Source organism: Falco rusticolus, chromosome 12 (assembly GCF_015220075.1).
Source record: "Falco rusticolus isolate bFalRus1 chromosome 12, bFalRus1.pri, whole genome shotgun sequence".
Lineage (NCBI taxonomy): Eukaryota > Metazoa > Chordata > Aves > Falconiformes > Falconidae > Falco > Falco rusticolus.
In genome coordinates, this window is record NC_051198.1 from 28629697 (window position 1) to 28651369 (window position 21673).

The 21673-nt window shown below is 44.8% G+C and overlaps 1 protein-coding gene across 1 annotated transcript in view; it reads left to right on the forward strand.

Annotated features, from left to right (window-relative positions):
- Nucleotides 1-241: 241 nt before the first annotated feature.
- The window catches only part of CAPN13 (calpain 13), a 43375-nt gene continuing 21943 nt past the window's right edge, over nt 242-21673 (forward strand). The window contains exons 1-7 of the mRNA XM_037405962.1: nt 242-478; nt 10610-10679; nt 11498-11616; nt 15377-15510; nt 17300-17474; nt 18353-18424; nt 20172-20257. Coding sequence (XP_037261859.1) covers nt 242-478; nt 10610-10679; nt 11498-11616; nt 15377-15510; nt 17300-17474; nt 18353-18424; nt 20172-20257 — 893 coding nt within the window. The remainder of the gene's footprint in view (nt 479-10609; nt 10680-11497; nt 11617-15376; nt 15511-17299; nt 17475-18352; nt 18425-20171; nt 20258-21673) is intronic.

Genomic DNA, 21673 nt, shown 5'->3' on the forward strand with positions numbered 1-21673 from the left:
TGACAGCACTGGTTTAAGATAAACCAGTTGGGATTTGACGACTACTTTTTCCCCACACATTTCCAGCTAATAAGGATTTTGTCACTGTGACTGCCCTCAGCTTTGCAAGCTGCTGCTCTGCAATCCTCGTGGGGTGGGGGGGAAGGGGGGAAGGTGTTTGCTTTCCCACACTCTTAAGACACCATTTTTGATTGGGAAACTAATGGCAATCCATGTCTCTCCTTCACAGGGAAGGGGCACAATGCTCGCCCCCGGCTCTGCTGTGACGTTAGAACAGGGCTGGCAAACAACAAGGGCAATGGGAAGCCACCAGAATGTGAAGAAATTTAATAATCAGGACTTCAACCGCCTGCAAGCCTTCTGCCTGAGCCAAGGACTGCTTTTTGAGGATACCACCTTCCCTGCTCACGTCAGCTCCATTGGTCCCGACCTGCTCCCACAGGATACGCTGTATCAAATACAATGGAAGAGGCCAACTGTGAGTTACGCCAGCTGTGGTGTTTTGTAGCCACGCTGCTGAATGGGAGCACTGATGGCCAGAGGCTAAAGGCCTTCAACTTGGGGAAGGAGATCTGTGCTGAGCAGGGAAGTAGACCCTAAGGGGAACACTGCAAGGAGGGATCCTGGCTGTAGGATGTGTAAGGGAAGATAACCTCTGTAACATGAATGGTTTCATAGGGTATGTTTTTGTAGGAAGTTCCACCTATGAACCTAACTAGAACTAGTGTTTCCACTTTGACGTGCTTCTAGAGGGCTTTGTGCAAACCCAAGAAGCTGTCAAATTCTGTTAAAGATCTCTGATTTCTGTAATCCAAGCCCCTGACTCGGCAATACTGATTTTAAAATAATTGGGTAAGGTGTGAGATGAAGTACATTTGCCTGCTGATTCCCACTTGCGGTTTAATAGGCAGTTGTCATTATCTGGCATATGGCTGTTTAAATTGGGAAGTGGAATCACATACTCAGCTTGTTTATCCTAGGACCTAATGTAGGGAATCTTTCCATGGTCAGGCTGCATTGTATAGCACTGCTGTGTGCCATTTGCTGCTGGTGCAGCTACTGGATTAGCCACACACTGGCCTTCTGCTGGGTTTTGCTGAGTGCACACTGCTAGTGCCTGGGGCCTTTGGCTTCCTTGGCCTGGAGCAAATCAGTTCATCTCACTGAAGACAGCCCCTCAGGGTGTAGAGACAGCAACTGTGAGGCTGAAGATGCAGGGCAAGACAACTAAAAAAGAATGGTTTGGACAGAAGATGCAAGTAGGGCAATGAGGGTACGCTGGAGCTTGGCAATGCAGTGGCCTTGGCATAGCAGCAGCAGAGGCTGCTGCTAGCATGGACGTTGAGAGCCATGGTTCACAGAGGGGGAAGCCCAGGGAGCCTGCATAGCTGCTGAATGTGGATGCCCGAATCGAGAGGCGGGAAGTCCCAGCCCTGGTGTAAAAGGAATATGAGGTGGTGAAGTATCAGATGGAGCAGCAGCTGCAGTCTGGATGCTAGCAGGGCTGTAGCTGCAGTGTTGTGGCGATAGGGATGGGGCCTGAGGCTTAAACTTCTCACTACCCACTGCTGCAGCAGGGCCTGAAAGCGTCAGGCAAATTGTGGGTGCAGAGGTACAGGTATTTCCCATCTGGGTTGACGCTTTATCACATGGCTTGGTAGGTGTGGAGGTACTGGGTGCAGATGTTTGGGTGTCCTGTCCTCTGTGAAGCTGCTATGAAGGGATTGTGCTCCCCTGCAGAAGCAGCTCCTACTGCTGGCTGAACATACAGGCTTCTCCTCAGGCAGCCTTTCCTCAAAACTGGGTCCAGTGAGAATGCAGCTGGTGCTGTGTTTTTTACACCAGTGTCTGCTTCCAGGTTTATAGCAGGTGGGGATAATCCCTTTTGAAATAGGGGTTAAAGTAGAAGAATAACTGAAAAATGCAAAGGGAAGAAGTTAGTTGCCACCACTTCCAGACTGAGAAAGACAAAGATACAATAACTGAGCACCGAACTCACAAAAGACAAATATGGGTATTAGAAAGGACTCTCAGGGGCATTTTAAAGATGAATAAACTGGAATAAAATGTTATGATACAGTTCTGTTAAGTACTAACCACCCTGGTGTTTTCACCATTTGGGAGCAGCAGAGAAATGTAGGATTTCAAAAGCACACAAACTGACTTAGAAACCCAAATACCACTAATTTTGAAGCACCACAGTATGGGATGAATATCTATCCTGCTTGAATATAAATATAAAGGAACAGACACACCTTGCCAAAAGCAGAACCTGCTGCTGCTAGTGCTTGTCAGATGAGGCAGGTGTTAGAAAATCTCCTTCCTTTTTGCTGAATCCATGAAGATTAAGTTGATGAATGAAAGTTTTTGTGGAATCAGTTTCAGAAATTTGCAGAGGTCCTCTCCTTCCCAGCACTTCCCTTCTGAAGATTTTCTTCAGCAATCACTACACAGTTTCCAGCAACACCCTGCCGAATTGACTGGAACCAATCGCTTCCAATAATTTTTCAGATTTTTTTCAGGAAGGGGCAGGATGAAAAGTCATTTTCTTTGCCAGACCTCTCCTCTAAAAAATTAATCCATATGTTCATGGCCCAGGGTTTATGATGTGAACACTGAAAAGCCTTTTCTTCTATTATAAAGGTTAAGGCAGCATCACCAGTTGCTCTTCTACAACATACTCAAGGGACAGAAGTTGAGACTGCTGACTCAACTGACTCATCTTCAACAGAAACCCAAGATGTCAGTGCTGAAGAAGGCTCCATTTAATTTTTTTTTTTCTTAGTTTGACTGAATTTTCCACCTGTAGCCATGTCCTGACCAGCCAGGCTTTGTCTTGCTAGACAAGATGCAAGACAAAGGGCAATGGCATCAACTGCCTGAAGAGCCCAATCAGAAGTTCTCAAATATCACAATATCTAGGCTGTCACAGTGATGTCAGACCTTGGCCTCTCTCCTGGTGGAATGAAGCAGGGGCAGAATAGCCAATTTAATCTATGTCTATATTTTTCTTAGCCTCCATTAGCTCCCTCTGACTTTAAAAAAATTTGGCTGGAAATATACTTGTAACAAAAGCGGCATCTTGGTCCTGATAGTCTCTTAGCCTTCATTTTCTGAGTCATATAGTATCTGGTTATTTAAGCGGTAGACAGCAATTATAACTGCAGTCATTGTTCCAGATCCAATTGAGCAGCTGAGCAACATGCTGCTTCTATTTTACCTTGTACATTGTCAAGAGAATTGCCAGATAACATTCAGAGTTTGGAGTCCTCATATCTGGGGGTGATGTATAAAGTAGAGAGAAAACAGCTTGATTTTTTTCAGGCAGAAATAGTAGTGATGACAGTCAGAAACGACTTATTTTGATTTGTAAAGTGAGCTGATTTAACATGGGAGTCCCTAAAGGTGGAGGTGGATCAGCAGCACCAAGACAACATTCAAAATGTCACATTTTGTAGCTGTAGTGGTTGCTGTTTCAAGGAGCTGGGACTGCTCCAGGCTGTGTTTTCATCCCCAGGCCCTTGGTCTACATCCATTGAAACATGCACAGTTTGTAACAGAGGTTTTGCATGTGGTATTTCAAGCATTATTAGAAGTAGGGCTGGAGGTACCAGATACAGCAGGAGCTCTGCAATTAACTTGTCAGTTCACCCACCGTTTTGAGAAATGGAAGAGAAGTTGTACTTTAGACCCAACAAAGGAATTTTTATAGCTGGGCTTTTCTAAAGATCAGTCAAAGGGAAATTCTCCTTGAAGAGTTCTGAACATTTAAAAATGTGAGATACCCCTTTAAAAATGTTCAGAACTATTTTTTTCATTGTTTAGTGCTTTTCATTCAAGAAAGCAATTAAGTGGAATAGAGGAAGTCATTAAATGATTTGCTGTTGCTGAATACGCATTTTTAATCAATTAATGTTTAGACTAAAGATTTCACTCTGTTCTGATCATGATGCATAGTGCTATACAGATGCAAAAAGAAACCCAATTAGGATGATCCAGATGATGTGAGTTGCGGTAGTGCTGAATGCAGAATGCTTTATTTTTGTTAACATTTGGTTGTTTTCAAACATGGTATGTATGAGAGGAGAGAGATTACCACGTACGCAGCAGTGCCTCAGCTGTGCACCAGGGGTAGCCCACCATTGTGCACAGTGTGGTGCCCATTACACATGTTAAGGACAGTCTCTGATCTTCAGCGCTTGTGCTTTAAAAAAAGGCTAAAATGGGCAGAGGGTGATGTCACTGAAGATTTTTCTGAAGGGTCTTCAAGGTCACAGACGACTGCTCTTGCACTGCTCACCTTTTGTCTCTTGGGGACCCTGTAGCTCCCTTATAGAGTGAGGGGTTGCTGAGCGAGAGTTTAACGTAGACTGACATCTGCATGGGAAAACCAGAAGACAGGGAAAAGCTGCAAAGTGGCTAGCAGAGGTTTGAGGATCAGCATGAGAGAAATCCCTGAGTGCCTCTGACGTGACTTGTAGGAGGGTGTGTGGCGAAAGGACTGTCTGAAATAATAGCCATCATGGGTTTCCTCTGCATCATCACAGTCTGTTTGGAGCGTCAGGGCATGGACTGCTTGGGTATTTGTCTCACGTGTCAGGGGAAGGGAAGAGTAGAGTCTAAAAGAACTCCTTGGATAGAAGCCACCAAAAGAGGCTGCTTTAGTGTGAACTTGAGCAAGGGATATACCGGTTTCCCTTAGCAGACTCAGAACCATGCTACTGCACTTACCTAAAAAGCATTGGGGAAAATGATACGCTTTGAGCCAATGCTTGTTTGCTGTGAATAGTGATTTTTCATTTGATTCAGTAACTTTGCAAAAAGGCTTGCTCACATTTTTTCATCCCTTCCAAAAGCAAATTTAACTATCTTTCAGGAGCAGAGTACCTATCATGATTCTGCACTGCTGTTTGGATACTGTTTTTTTATTTGGATTATATTTAATTCCCAGAAATTTCCAGGAATGAACATCAACATTAAGGGGGTTTGAACCTAGGAACTGACTAAATCAAAATGGACCCTTTAAAAAAATAGTTTTGAAGTTAAAATCTTTCCAAACAGATAAGCTGAGCTGGAGTTCCTATTGCATCAGCCTTGGCCTGTCTGTAGCCGGAGGGGAGAAAAAGACAGATTTTGTTCAGGCAAGAAATCAGACAACAGTTTGAAGTTAACCTAAAATCTTAGCTCTGCTACCACAGAGGCAAATGAAGAAAAACCTACACCCCCCACCCCCGAAAAAAAAAAAGAAAAAGAGGAAAAATAAATGTGGCTTGTCTCATGAGCTGCTTTAATAAAGCAAGTGTGTGGTGATGAGGGATAGTGCTGTTCTGCACTACCTGCAGGTCTGTCACCTTAGGGCCATTTTCTGGCATGACCCAACACTGCTTGCCAGCTGTTCATGATGGAGTTCACAACTTCAGCATTTCCCAGGGGCCACAAGGCCCTTGGATCATGTTCAGTATTTCTCCCTAATGAAAATCAAAATCAATTCACTTATTTTTGAGTGTGCGCGTGCAATCAGTGTAATTGAACAGGAACAGCATTTCCAGGCTGCCAATGTCTCAGCTCTTGCCTACTCAGCTGATTGCATCTGACCTTGACTTCGGAGTTCGTATCTTTGGGCTAAGGAAGCTGTAGTGTGTCACCATTTATTACGTCTGTCTTTCTGCACTGGCTTTAGATGAGGAGGGTTTATTTGCATAGTATCTGCCAGCTCTGTTGATTTTTGGGAAGGGCTGGTTGGGGGAGGGGGGATGCATGCATCCCGGGTTGAGGGGAAGGCAGTGTTCCTATGGTGGTCCACTTACTCACCAGCTTCCCTGTTTCTCAGGTTGGGGAGTTAGCTAGCAAGATTATATGGCTGTGGTGGACACAGGGGAATACCTGGTGACACCCTGCCACTTGGAAAACATCAACTTGTGCTGTATGGTCCAAGCAGGAGGTTTCAAGACCTGTAAGGAAACGTCTGTCAAAGGCTTGGGGTAGACAGGGCTACCTCCCTTCTTTACCTCCTTTGTATTTACCTCCTCTGTTTACAATTACACTGAGCCACACAAACGGGTTGCAGGTAAAATCTGAGCTGGTTTCTGTTTCTGCTGGTTGTAGGACACCAGTCTGTCTTCCAACAGGACTTTGCTCTCACGTTTGTGGGCTTCCTGCTTGTGTGGAGTCTGTGGAACTCATTCCTCCATTGTGAGAGAGAGCTGAAGCAGAGCAGGTTTTTTTTTTAAGCAACTGAGGTGTTTGTATTGAAAACAGGCAATTAGGAATTGAGTTATTCTGCTGTAAAGCAGGGAATTGAGTTCTGGTGGTACAAGCAAACCCCTTGAGATTAGCCTGTTTTTTTCCCATCTAAGAGAAAGTCAAAGAAAAACAGAATATGAGTTTTAAAAAAAAATATTAGGCAGATTCAAGAAAACAGATTCCTGATTCCCTTGAGGTTTAATAAATACAAAACTGTGGATAGGGACTCCAGCCTGGGAAGACTTTTAGTCCCCAAGTGATGGAGAGTGGGAGGAGGTGTGCAGGAGGAGCATTAATTTCAGGTTGCTTGGTTATCCTCTCCCTCTCCAAGCTGTCGAAGACAAGTCATTGCAAAAGGCAGACCTGCGGTGTGACCAAGCACAGTTTACCCTTTTTTCTGCCCTCCCTTCTTACTTCAACTGGTTTATTTCTGTGTTAGTTCTTCGGTGGAGGTTTCCTGGGTTATGGGATGTATGACAGTGGTGTGCCTGATCCCTCCTCAGTGCACAGCTGGGCAGTGCCCTCAGCCCAGGGAACTGCAATACAGTGTTTGCAAGTTCCTAATTCAGAGCAACACTATGAGCACAGCAGTGATGCTGAATTAAGATTTGTCCAGCTGAGAACAGAGTTTGGCTTTCAATCAATAGCAGCCTTTTTATTTTTCTTAATTGGTGTGTGTTGAACAGGGAACACCATGACTCATGGTGGCAGGACATGTCAAGGTGTAGCTGGAACAGAGGGAGCAACACAAGTGCAACCAAAGGGAAAGATGTCATGCTGTGGCAGGAACAGAAGTGGAGCTGGGATTTACTGTGGGGTTAAGGTGAACTCATCAGGAGGTGGCTCTGCAAAGAGTCATCTTCTGCCTCTTAACCCTCTGTGGCTTTACGCCTGCACTCATGATGATGCTGGGCTGGTGGGAAGTTTGTGGGAAAGTGGCCACAGGCAGACCCACCATACTGAGCAGCAGCCTGCAGTCAGACTGGCTTATGCTGCCTATGAAATCCCACCTCAGGCTTCCAATTTTCCACAGAAATGTCTGATTGTGTCTTTTGCATGTCTGCATGTGGTCTACGTCTAGACTACTTACCTCCAGCTTACTCTGGGAACTTGTTTTTCCTTTAAAATTCCAAGCAAATATAAAAAGGAATTTAGAGACAAATGCATATACAGGGCACCGTCCTTCCACCTCTCAAATTAATTCTCCATCTTGCCCTTTGGATAGGGCACAGAAGACGTGTGGTAAGACCATTCTCTATAGGATGAACTGGTTTGAACTTGAACTTCCCTTTTATTTTGAATACATAATGAATCTTCAGCAGGCCAGGGAAAGCGAGTGATGATAGCTTTGTCCTGAGGGGGATGAGTTCAGGCAGAGCGCTTGACTTGCAGCCCATATGGTTGCCTTCACTGCTGAACTCATAGATACTCTGAGAAGAGACCACGTGCCTTGTTGAGCTCAGTCTTCTTTCCCCCTCCAGCTAAACCTGAAAAGTCTTGGGGGAAATGCCACAAAGCCTGTTCATGATTTCTCAGTGAAACAGGGCACTGCTGCTGGACAGACTTAAAGTTAAATCTGTGGTTTCTCTGTTTGCCATGCAATTTGAGCACTAGCGAATAGTGAGGCTTGCACGTTTTGTGTAGCAGTAACTATGTGCTTAGCTGTATTTTGCAATAATAGATGATAGTTTCTGGTGGTTTATGACTGCTGTATTCTTGCCTCTGAAGGAAGAGGAGCTAGTTGGAGAATTGCTTTCCTTCTGGTTGAGAAGGCCCGTATTTCCAAAGCACTGCAGCCATCACAATTATGCCCTCTAAGCTCTTTCAGAAACCCTCTGCACTTAGTTCAGGCTCCCCACTGCATCATTCAAGGGAACAGCCATTCCACTACTGACTTCAGGGGCTGTGGTCTTCCAGAGTTCTTCTAAGTATCTGATCTTGCAGTTCCCCACTTCTGCTGCCTCTTGCCTTTGCTCCAGCTTCTGCTTGTCCCCTGCCCTTCCTTGGCTCACACCCAAACGCTCCACAAAGAGCCTGTGCTCTGTGCAATGCATCCTTTTGAAGTGTGCCCATGCTGCCTGGTTTTCTCAAGCCTGCAAAGAGGTGGCTACACTCAGAAGCACAAACCTCTCATTAAAACCAGCCCCTCCATTTCTGACAGCAGTGCGTGCAGCAGGGGGGACTGCTGCCTTTTCAGCCAGTGGCACTGGTGTCAGCTCAGTGGGAATTCACCTTGCATTCGCCACTGCATTCAGTTTCTGCAGAGGGACAGCTGCTGGGTGGCCCCTTTTCCGTGGCTAGTCACACACTCTGTTGCTTTCCAGTTATTGCCCCCTAAATCTGTGGGGAGTACACCCCCCTGGAAGCAGAGTTTAATGTGTTGTGGGTGGGGATTACAGGGAGAGATTTGACTTCAGCTTTTGTTCTCTCTGACAGCCACAAAATGGTCTGTATCCGCAGTCAACACATGTTGGTTGAGGCTGACTTCAGATCATGTCTCTTCTGGTTTTAGACAAAATTACTGGTTCCCCTCAGCAAGGAACCTGTTTAACGACTCGGGTCATCCCTGTTTGCTTACTGAGGAGTCAAACATCTTGGTGGGCAATAGGGTATCTGCTGCAGCATCTAATGGGCTGACTTTTCAGCCAGTCTCTGTAACAGGCTAGCAGGATCCACAGTGCACTTAAGAGCTTTATTGTCCCAGCACAGAGCAGAGCATCAGCCTTTTCCTTGGGAACCTCATAAGAGACACAACTGCATTCCCATTAGTTTCAGGCTTTTGTTTCTATACGGCGGTTACCCCCATGGCAGCTATGCACTATAGCACACTCATCAGAGCCCAGTCACCCTGCCTGGGGCAGCTAACACTTCAACAGCCTCAGAAATGTTGGGGGAACAAAAGTAGCCATTCCTTTATGCTGTTGGTTTTTTTTGATGACTACTGGCAAGTCAGACACACAAAGGAAAAGGCCAAGTTCAGACCCTTGTCATGCAAGTTACTGTTTAATGTTTTGAATTCAGGGAAATAGAGGCAGGGAGAAGATAGGCAGATGTAGAGGGAAAGGGAGAAGGGCTGAACACTGCCACTTCCCTGTATGATGACCAACTGCTGCTGCTGGTGACCACGACTTCTTAAGCCTGCTCCCATGCTATGGGTAAATCCTTACGGCAAACCCCTGAAGTCCTGGCATAGGTGTAGACGGCTGCATGAAAGCATCTGTCAAGGAAGATGCGTACCCAGGCTGCTTTCCCCTGTGTCGGTGGTGCTGTGGGAGCATGATCTGTCCGCCAGCCTGGAGCAGCAACGTTGCATTGCATCTTCTCTTGACAGGGAAACTTCTTAGAGGGATTTGATCATTGTGAAGCCACTCCAGAAAACTGACAGCATTTGCTAATGCTTAGCTCATGCAACTGTGTGAGTCATGAGTCACTTTGTGTGCTGGTCTCATTTTTGCGCAGCATGTCAAATCAATTGGGGAGAAAAAATGCCAGGGCCTGCTTAAGGAAGAGCTGCTGTATTGTTTTGCTTACTCAAATGTTTTTTTCGCTTTCATCTCTTCATTTTCTTAGGTGTGCAGTGACTCTCCTATTTAAGGCTGATTGCTCTTTCAAAACAGAGCCTTACCCAGTTGGTGTGTGCCAAGGGTTACTCACAGGGGATGCTCAGGCCATTCCTACCTTAGCGCTCAGATATCCCAAACCAATAGCAGAAACAGGTGGGAGAATGATTCACGTTTCTGTGTGCAAAGCCGAGCTCTGAAGTGTTTCCCCCTTCACTGCCCAAGCAAGACATTCCGGGAATGCCAGGAAAATTCTCCCTGAATTAAAAAAAGTCAGCCAGACCTACGGGGTTTTGCAGCCAGAGACTAAGCTCTCTTTCTACAGCTTCCTCACTGGAGTGATGAAAAGCAGCCCAGGCTGATCTGCATTAGTCCTGCATGGAAACAGAAAAGGCTCAGAGTAAAACATTCCTAGACCCAGTGCTGAGCTGAAATACAGACCCTGCTCCACTTTGCTTGGAAACCTCTGTGTCTCTGTCCTGCTGTCCCCCAGGTGCCTGCATGATTTTGCAGCCAGGCTTAAAGCCCTCTCTGAAAGGTGTTGGTAGCATTAGAGGAAGCCAAATGAAAACTCAGTAAGCACCCAGCCAGAAGTTTCCATCCCTAGGAATAGCTCAGTACAGTGAAGAAGAGATACCCAAGTATCTCCTCTGTTATTTTGGCATCAGGCAACAAAACTTCAGGGCTCAAAAGAAATAGTTTTAAGCTCTGGAAAAGGTAGGCAAGCAAGGGTCTTCAAGGAGCAGGAACACACTGCTGGCAAAGGCTGGGTACTCACACTGCTCTTTGCGATTTCTTCCCTCCAGGAACTTCTGAGAAATCCTTGTTTGATCATGGATGGAGTTAGCAGATTTGATATCATGCAAGGAGAAATAGGTAAGGTCACGTTCCTGTTTTGGAAAAGATTGGCACAAAGCAATAACCTGTGATTGCTTTGCTGTGTTCTTGGAGGAAGGTGTGGACTGTGGTAGCTGCAGTAAACAATTAGTGCAGATCAATCCAGACTCATACAAGTCACAGAATGGTCAGGGTTGGAAAAGACCTCTGGAGACCATCTAGTATGAACCCCTGCTAAAGCAGGTTCCTCTAGAGCAGGTTGCACAGAATCATGTCCAGGCAAGTCTTAAATGTCTCCAGAAAAGGAAAGTCCACAGCCTCTCCAGGCAGCCTGTCCCAGTGCTCTTTCTGTCATCCTCACAGTAAAGAAGTTCTTCCTTGTACTCAGATGGAAATTCCTGTGTTGCGGTTTGTGCCCATTGCTCCTTGTCCTGTTGCTGGGCATCACTGAAAAGAGCCTGGCCCCATCCTCCTGACACTCGCCTTTAAAATATTTGTATGCATTACTAAGATTCCCTCTCAGTCTTCTCCAGGCCATAGGTCTTCCCATTTCTCACCCCACTGAGAGGTTTGAAGATTTCCTAAACCACGTTCTAGACTGCAAGTCTCTCCATAACCACAAATGATAGGAGCATGAAAGTAGAAAAGGATGGCTGGGTGGCATCAGGGTTGACAAAGGACATTGCTGGTGAATACTGGGTAGTGGTTCAGTGTATCGGGGGAGGAAAGGGAGAGAGAAGAATATTTGTTTCTTTAAACAAGCTGGTTCTTAGATGTGGAAGTCCACTCTTCTAAAGAGTTAGTTATGATCCACAACAGTGAGTGACTGAATACATTGGATTCTCCCTTCCTTCAAGGTGACTGCTGGATGCTGGCTGCCCTGGGCTCCCTGACACTGCGGAAGCAATTTGTGGAAAATGTTTTACCAAGGGACCAAGGATTCCAGGAAGATTATGCTGGGATTTTTCACTTCCGGGTATGTATTCCCTGATGTCTTGGTACTGCTTGGGCTTGGCTGGGTTACACAGCGGTTCAAACTGCAGTCCCAGATCTCGACATTCTGGAGTGCTTTGGCTCTTCAGTGTTGACTCTCAGTTTGGAATTTTGCAGAAAATCCCAAATTTTCAAGTGATTCCTTATGCTCCAGTTGGTGCAATCACACTCCAGGGAATATGAAGCCCTTTTCTGAAAGTTTCTGAAAGTTCTGAGACTCCAGAGGTACACATATACCAGCTGTTAGACCGATTTGTGTACATGTGTGTTTTAGATGGCATTCTGGTGTCTGCTTTGATTTGGACAGTTTGTTATGGCTGTCAGCACACTTGTGTTCTTTATATATTTGGATTAATTTTCTGTTTCCCGATATACTTCACCTTGCCCTTTTAGCTCATGGAAATGGCTTGAAATTACATATCCTTGAGGCAGATCAGAGGAACAGGCTTTTGATATTTTGAAAAGAGATTTGTTTTGGGAAGAGGAGCAAGTGTTTTTAGTAAATCTCACTTTCTACCAACTCTTGAAATTCTCTGAATCTCACAAGAAGGTGACTGGGATAGTGACTGGCATGCCCTGCTTCCTTGTGTCTGAGTCGACCACATATCTTGTGGGATTAGAAGCACTTGCAGTACCATTAAGCTCCAGAAGCTAAATTGGATATAGAGGGAATCAGTATATACTCGGCCATTCATCAACTCTTTTTTTTTTTCACATATCTGTTTTGTTATATGTGGTTCAATATCAAGCAAAGAGCTCTGGCAATGAGACTTCTTTGACCTCCTGGAGCTCTCGTGGAGCAGCACCAGGAGGATTATCTTGCAGGCAGTCTAAATTTTGCTCTGTTCCTTTGCTCTTTGGAATACCAGATGTTTCTGTCTTGGCCCATTTCCAGCATGCAGAGGTGCACTGTATGAGATAAATCAGCTGAAAGGACACCAGTCTGCTTAAAACACTTTGAAAGGATGCAAGCTAGATTGTCTTTCATGAGAGCTTTGAAAAGATTAGTTAGGAGCAATCCTTAAATCTTAAGCAGTATAAATACCTTACAGTATTTGAAAATGTTTTCCCTGTCATCTCATCTGCAAATCAGTGCAACTGTTTCTGGCTTTCCTTGAGCAGTAAACCCCTGAGAAAGCTTCTCTGAATGGAAATGCTTCTTGGCAGTGCCTTTCAATTATTCCATCAAAAATATTTTACTGCCATCCACAGGCTAAGTCACCAGTCCTCAGTTCAGTGAAGAATCACAAACAAGGCATATCACATACTAATATAAAAATTTTAGTTTATAACTTTTTTTCACCTTTTTGGATCTGGAGCATATTACCTCTCAGGAATACAAAGGGCTGCTCCAGCCTTCCTACACAACACTGGCTGTTCAGCTGCAAGAGTTAAGGGTGTTATGCACTTCATCAGCTGTAGTTGAGATGGGTGACATTTTTATCTAGGGAATAATTACAATGATGTTATTCCACTAGGCATTAAGTTAGTCCTGTGTTTGTACAGGAATCACTTTCTCTGCCACAGAAACTGATGCCTGTGAGGCAGGGTGTGCCATGCGTTGTCATAATGAACAGCAGCAGCTCAGCTGGGAAACAAACAGAAATATGCCGCAGGGAATATAGGGGGGTTTGGCACAGTGCATCAGCTCAAAGCAGGATGGATCTGCCCTGAGTGTTAAAGTCCCTCTCTCAGGAAGAAACTGTTTAAATCTTTAAAGGCCAGCTGAAATCAAGGCCTCCATTTCAGGACACATCCAAAAGGTGCCTTCTAACACCATGCAGAAAAGAGTGGTTGAAAGGCATGGGATTTTTACCTTGCTTAGTTCCAGAACTGGATTTCACGAAGATCCCTGTCAAGACGGGGGGAAGAAGGCAAAATAACCAGGCAGTATTCCTCCTCTGACCAGCAGCACTCTAGGCATGTTGTTGTCGTCTTGCAGCTGCCCATTTCTTTTTCCTCCTCTTATAAGCCCAGGAAATTGAAGTCTTGATTTAAAAGGCTCACCACAAACGTGGGAGCAAAGAACTTCCCTCTTTGCAGCCTGCCTAAATAGGGATATTTTCTTTCATTTACTGTCATGTTCCCAGCTGCAGTACTTTAAATCCTGGGGGTATAAAGAAATTTCACGAAGCCAGATTCTCAAACCAAAAAGCAAAGGAATTGGCCCTCTCTGAAGGCATATGGGAGACAGTGGTTTCTCCTTTACCACTTGTGCTTCCAGAGCATTCTAGGGCTTTCATGAAGTTTCTTATTCCCATTGTGACTTTTCCTCTCTTTGTGGAGCTCAGATGAGACCACGACCTGGGAGCCTGAGGCAGTCAGGACAAAGCAGTTCTCTTTAACCAGCTGAAGAAAAAAACAATGCTGCATTCAGAAGATCTCTAAGCTTGAGCTCCCTACCAAAGATGGCCAAGGAACTTGGCTTTTGGAAAAATGTCACTCAGTGGGTTTGGATTGCATTAATCTCCTTGTTTACCTGTTGTGTTTGCACATGAAGCACTGTGGGGAAGTGTGTTGGATGTCACACCTTTTCTCTATGGAATTCTGCTGCCAGATGTTGACGGGTGACAGGAGGGCACATTAGGTGACCAAAAAGACAGTTCCTTTTGGACTGTCTTCTTGCCTGTCTCCCTTTCAGGCAGAGACAGCCAGTGGCAGGCTTTTCCTCAAACTCCTTCCTGCCAAAATCAAGCAGGAAGACTCAAACCACTCCTGCACCTTAAGTTTGGAAAGTCCAACCCTGCCACCTCCTGCTGCCACTAATGTAGGAAGTGAGAGGCTGGGGTGAGGCAGAAAGTAAGTAGGATCAAACCTGCTTTCAGCTTAGCAGACCGTAAGCTGCTTTGCTGCTGGGCAGATCTGGTCTTCTGCTTTTCTAACAGAACAGCTCATTTGGTTTGTTGTTTTTTTTTTTTTTTTTCATTGACCAAAGCTGTTGAAATAAAATCATGCTAGACTAAATCTATTGCTGGCATACTTCCACTGGAGTCCTTAGCATTACTGCAAATAAGAGCTTGGCCTCTTATGATTGCGAATCATGCTAAGCTACATTAATCTGCTAATGACTCTGGAAATGGCTCCTTTAGTTCATCCCCACAGTTCTCTTCCCCTATCTTCTCCCTTGAAAGGTTTCATCAGCTGGAGAAACACCTGCTCTGTCCACACGCTGGAGAGACTGCCTGTGTCCTCCTCATCTATCAGGGAGATAGATAACACCTCAAAACAGTCTTTAGTCACTACACTGTTCCTGTCCATGACAGCACATCAGACTCTTAATTGAAACAAAGAGGAAAGAAAATCTAGAGACTGGATCTTGACAGAGGCTCTCTGGCCAAGAGCTGTGCTGCAGGGGAAAATCCAAGTGCAGCTGAGGAGTGAGGCTTACTGAACCATCTGCGTGATTGTTCTTTATCATCTTGAATGCTTGCTATTGCCTAAGAATATTAGCATATTTCTCATGTTGAGTCTCTCCTCCCACTGATAGCAGGACTATTTATATTCCCAGATGACTCCCCCTGACACCGGGAAATCCAGCCACTTGGTAGTTTTTTTAACAATGTGGATGGACCATTAGCCTGGAGCAGTTCAGAGGAGAACTTGCACGTATCCACGTATTTAGACTAATTCCTGCGCTATTTCAGGAAGCTGTTGCTTGGCATGAATATTAGCTCTTAAAAGAAGTTCATTCTTTTCTCTTCCTTTTTTTTAATTTTTTTTTTTTTTTAATTTTTTATTTCCAGTTCTGGCAATATGGAGACTGGGTGGATGTAGTGATAGATGACCGGTTGCCATTCCTAAACGGAAGATACCTGTCTGTACACCCTCGAACATCAAATGAATTCTGGCCGTCCTTGCTGGAAAAAGCATATGCCAAGTAAATACACCTGGTCTATTCTTCTACCCAGCGTTGATTGCTTTCTACGAGTGGTTTCACCCTCAGCCCAAAGCATACCAGGAGGAGTTCAGGCTAACAGCTATATATGTTGTACTGTGCTTATGCAAGGAACTGTGTGGCCACAGGGCCAGCAAAACCTGGAGATGTTGGTCTCAGGCTGAAGACCTAAATGTACCCAGTCCTACTCTGGAATGTGATGCCCGAGAAGTAAAATGAACAGGGCAATGGCTGGTGACACGAAAGGAGATGGGCATCTCCTTGCTTTAAGCAAACTTCCTTGTTTTCTTTTCTGTATTTGCCTCTGTTTAAAACTGCAGACTCTAAGCAGGGGTTACCTCTGTTTACAGTTACCGATGAGAGATCGTGCAGATATTTGGAGAGGGCAATGAAAGGAAGCGTAACTGAAGAGCATGCCCAGCAAGCACAACACATGCGCTCTGTGAGTTGCTGGTCAGCTCCTCTCAATTCACACAGAGAGCTCTGCCACTTGGCTGAGTTCCCCAGTGCACCGCAGGGTTAATAACATTTAATAAAGAGATAATAATTTTAAAAAGATACTCTGAGGAGCAAAGGGATCAGAGTGTGGTCCTCTAGCATCTGTAACATAGCCCATTATTAAATACACTGAAGAGAAATTCCTGTGCTAGGGGTAATACAAAGGGCTGGAAATTGGTACACATACCCTACATCAAGCTGGATAACATTTGCAATGCAGTAGAGAGAGAGGAACCGAAGAAGAGAGCTCATTATTTTGGCACATTTGGTCAGGAATAAGCAAATGTTAAAGCAGCATCTGAGTGACTCAGGAATAAGATGCATTTTGCCCTGAGTTATCTCAGAAAAGTTGACTCAGGATTCAGTATCAATTTGCTGCATAAGATTTTAATTACAAAGCAAACCAAACCTCTATTAAATTAAAGTTGCAAGCGATGCTGTTTATGAGATTCCAATTTGAGAAGTTTTTCCCCAGTGCCCATGACAAATTCTTTTCATCAGTGTAGGACAAGGACAACCCTTCAAAATATAATTAGCTGCAGACTTCATTTGATTACATTCATTAAATACAGTGTGTATGGTGGGGTTTAACAGCATGCTCTACCTGTTGTAAGTACGCCATGTTCCAGCTTATTTGCTGTCCCAATAAAAAGCACATGATAAAAACAACAAGGACTGTGTTGGCAATATTATATTATTAACCTATTATTGCAGTCTAGCAGAGTGAACTGGGAACGGTGCTGTCTTGCCTTGGGAGCATGGGCAGATACTGTCACCTCTCTTTTCTTCCTATTTCTCATCTACAAAAGGGATACCGAATATTTTTGTGAAGTCGTGACAAAATATGATGGAGAGAATAATAGTTCAGCTCCATTTGATCTGAAATATCCATTTGAACTAGGCACCCTTGGCTCCCTTCCTGTTCAGAAGAAGGAAACTGGATACTTCAAGATGAGATGCAGCTCAGCTCCCTAAAATGTCTGCGTTGGCCTGAGATACACCTTATTATTTTCCATTGTCTGTAAATGACTCTAGACAGCTGCCTCTGATGTGGGTGGATATGTAGGAAAAGTAACTCTTTGCCTCATCATTCCGCAGGGCATGTGTTGTATCTGGCCATGTGTTTCAATCATGTTTCCTTTCATTGCCTCTCCCCAGTGTCTGCACACCCCAGGGTCCCCCCATGTCCATTTTGGAAGCCATCATTGTACGTTCTTTATTAAAACATAGTGCAAGGAATAATTAACTTTTTTTTTTTTTTCCCCCCCCCCAGATTGCAGGGCTCCTACCAGAACTTGCATGGAGGCTACATTTCTGATGCTTTAGTAGACCTCACAGGTGGAGTCCAAATGCAGTTTTCATTGAAGGATCCCCCTCCTGATCTGGAGGAGATACTGGAAGCAGCTGACAAATCTCAGTGCCTGATGGGGTGTAGCACCTCAGGCCAGGTGAGTCATAGGGCCAGTAGCCTGCCTTTCTTGGCTTACTGTGTTTGCAATAAGGTTGTTCTGAGTGAAAAAGGAAGTCCGTAATCTCTCTGTGCAATAGTTATAGTTTATGGATGCCTGAAGAGATTTGGCAGCAGAAAGTAGTTAAGGTTATGCAGTCGGGAATGTAAAAGGCTTTCAGGTAGATGGATTGGTCTGTCAGAGACGGGTCTGTGGCTTCTCTCCTGGATGATTCCACAGCTATAGAGTGGTATCCTCTCGCAGCAGGGCTGATTTTGGCCTTACAGCTTTCTGATTGACTCTAGCAAGACCAAAAGGCACCTCTCTTCTGTGAGAGGATGCTATTATTGCATTGTGATTCGCAGGCTACTGGTGTTAATGCTGGGAACTTGCAAAAGGCTTTGTGATGTCAGAAAGTATCTTGCTAAAAGTTTGCTAAAGCTTCCCTTACAGCATGTCAGGGGAGACTGCAAAGTGTGTGACATAGCTGCTGTAGTGCCTGGTTTGTTGGGACACGAAGCTCAGCTGTTGCAAACAAGCCAAGGACTAGCCCCTCAGCTCAGATGGCTGGCACTGAGCTGTGGGTGGCAGGGAAGTTCTGACAGTGATCCAGTCTAGGTCGTTCTGCAGTTGCAGCAGCCCTGGGACATTGAAGACCTTGGAAATATGTGAAGATCTTTAGTTTTGTTAAATGTACTGGCCTGCTTATGGCTGCAGTGGGAACAGTCACAGTCCTCTGGAGCCAGTGTATCTGAGGTACTGCTGTAGTCAAAACCAAACTTTTTTTCTGCCATGCGAAATGACAGTTCTGGGAGCTGATGGCCATGCCTTTGCCAGCGTGGCAGAGAGCTAAAAGCTGTGCTTTCTCCCTTCTGCAGCTGAGAAGGAACATAGAGCTGAAGAATGGGATTGTACAGGGTCATGCTTACACTGTCACAGGAGCTGCAAAGGTAAGATCGAGGACTCGTTCCTGCCTGGTGGTCTTGTACTGGTGATCTACTACAGTGCAGTCACACTGCTGTTCCATTCAGAGTAACTTTAATTAGCTTCACAATTAAGAGGGATTGTTGAAAGCTCATAGTGCAAATTCCAGGAGATGGAAGGGTTCTGGCTCAATGGGAAGACAGAGGATATCTGAATCCTATATTTTTTTCTAATGGAAAAATGCAACTTAAATGCATTTTTGGTTTGTGACACTTTAAAGCAAATATAGAATTTCTGGGGATTTTCATTCCGTGCTGACTCTTAAAAAATTCATTTTTCTATTTCAAATGGGAATAGAAGCACTGGCTGAAATTGTGGGATTTGTCGTGTGATACAAATCTACATTTGTTCAGCTCAACCACAAGCTGCCAAAATTCAGGGTGTGATAAATAAATAACTTGCTGGTTCAAGAACAGCATTTCTTCATCTTTTAAAGCTGTTCTATTCATGCAGAACTTTTCCTGGCAAGATATTAATATAGCTGATCTGAAAACAGGACCAATTTATCATACAAATCCAAAGAAATGACGGATTTTTTACAACCAGAAGTCAGAACATGCCTTACTCCAGTAAGCTGCAGTGCACACAGGGAGAGTTAATAGTGAGCAAGGCCAAGATGGAAACCAAACAATGGCTATGCTAGTAAGCAAAATCGCTACAACACATTTTAAATCTCAGAACCTACAGTACTTTGGAAAGGGGACGTTGTTTTCTGTAAGCAATTTTCTCCCTTGTCCCCCTCTCTTTAATGGTTTCCTGTCTGACCTTGGCTTTGGTTCATAGCCCCTCATGCCGTGGCGTGCTTGGTGCCATCATTATTGTCAGCGTGCTTCCTCTTGGAGGACACTTGCTCATAGCCAAGAGGCTCCAAAATGGAAGGATGGGGTTTGACAGGCTCCAGAGGAGTCTCCAGCTGGCTCTCCTCAAGACAGGGGTGGAAGGATCCCAAATCCTGTTGGAGAGGAAGCAGGCTGTTTGAGCTTCCTGCTGCTCATGATGTCTGCAGAGAGGAGAAACAGTCTTGCCTCGCCTTACAGGAGCGCCAAGGCATCCAGGGGGGTGTCCGATGGGGAAATTATTTGAGGATGGCCAGGGATTGGGCCTTTGTATGGGAAGAAGCTGCCATGGCATTTGTTTCCAATACTGCCTGTGAGTGTAAGCAAAGCCAGAAACAACAGGTTTGCTTCTCCTTTCCACTTACACCATTTTGGATTCACTGGCACAAGTGGGCTGCTTCTCGCTTAAACCAGGGACAGCAAGAGGAGAAAAGCACAGAAACTCCAGCTATTGGAAACCACAGTACTGTAGATAGCTACAGATTCTGTTTATCATCATCTCTCCGTGCTGTTGATACTCACTCCAGGCAGTCTGGTGACCTCGTTCCTCAAAGTCTCTGCCTTTGCTGACTCACAGCATCAGATGTGCAGAGTTAGGCACTAGAATTTCCCAAGGCTGTTGAAGTCATTCTGTGTAGCAGGAACGCTGCGTCTTCCCTCTGTGTCAGCTATTCACTGTCTCAGGAAAGCAAAACGGACTAGTTTTCTCCCACTCGCCTTTACAATGTAGGAAAAAGCACTGATTTTTAGCTGCACTCAAGTGAGATCAGAAGTTAAACCAGGTCTCCAGTGTATAGAAGAAGATCCATCATCTCTTCACTGAATGTCACAATTGTGAAAAGCTGTGACGAAGTATGTTTTGCTTTCCTCTTTACAGATACGCTACAAGAATGGCTGGAAACATATCATCAGAATCTGGAATCCATGGGGCCATGGGGAGTGGAAGGGGCCCTGGAGTGATGGGTATGGTCTTAAAGCTTTAATCTTATAAGGAGAATCCCCCTTTTATAGGCTTATTGTAAAGGACCTCTGCCTTGCACCCCTTATAATGAAGCAGACATTTCTAAATCAATTCATTATAAGTGTTACTTCCATCTGCAAAGCAACTGCCCACAGAAATCCAGCCCAGGGAAAACTAATGCAGCATTGGTTTTATATGTGTTCCTCATTAGCTCTAGCTCAGCTATCCCTTTTTGTCTATGTGTACATTTTTCCCAGTGGGTAATTCCAGATAAATAAAGATGAAAGGGTTGTTATTACCTGCAGTAAGCTCTGGCCGTTCCCCTAGATGCTGGCTGACTTCTTCTACTGAATTGTCCTGCAGTGGTCATGCATCCACCTTCCTGCTCCTTCTTCCCCTCCCATAAGGGGGGGATCTAGGAAGAGGATGGTTAGCAGCGTCTGTGAGAGTAGGGCAGTATTTTTATGCAGTATTGAACACAGAGAGACAAAAAGGGTCCTTGGTTATAGCAAAAGCAAAGTGCTGCTGGATGGCTTGAACTGACCTTTTGGATCCTACATGCAGCTTTGGAGATGCAAGGACGACTTTGCTTCTGTGCGTATAAGCTAACTTCACTTTCCTGAGGAAAAGAATGGTACAGAGGAAGAGTGCAATTGTGTTTTGTAAATAAATAGATGTTAGTTTTCCTGATGGAATTGCATCAGTGTTTTCCTGACTAGAGAGATGTACACGTATCACTCTTCGGTGATTTAATAGCATCCCACCTGTGCCTGTTGCTGGGATCACTCATAACCTCTCCGCTGAGAAAAGTCAGGCATGTTGCATCTCAATGGGTTGGCGGGTGGTGGAGACATGTTCAAGGCTGGGATAACAGCTATCTGCTCAGGCAGCATCCTCCCATTTTTTGGAAGGGTGAAGTATAATCCTAACTGTAATTGAAATGTCAGTAGAGTGCGTTCACAGGTAAGCTGCATAAATCAATAAATTATTGATTCATGCTCTGTTTATTTATCTTAAACTCTGCAGAAAGTACAATTATCACTTAATTATAAACATGCTGCTTGGAAACAACACATTTGACTGGCTAATGTGCCCTCTACATGCCAATGTAATATCAGCACTTCAGAGTGCTATGCCTTGGTACCTCACTAACCTCTGCAGCAGGGGGACAGGTGACCAGGGCTTGGAGGTCAGAGGCAGGATTCCCCATCCCAGGGTGGGCAACTCAGGCACAGCAAAGGTGCAGAGCTCTGTTTTCTGGTCTTGGCTTTGAAGGTATTGAGCACAGTTCTGTTCCAAACCTGCAGTTTGCTCACTTGTCCTGATCCCTCATGACTTGACAGGCTGCTTAGAGGAATGGGCTGGCCAAAGATATGGAAAATTATGCCTCACATCTGCTTGTTGATTTGTTCCTGTTT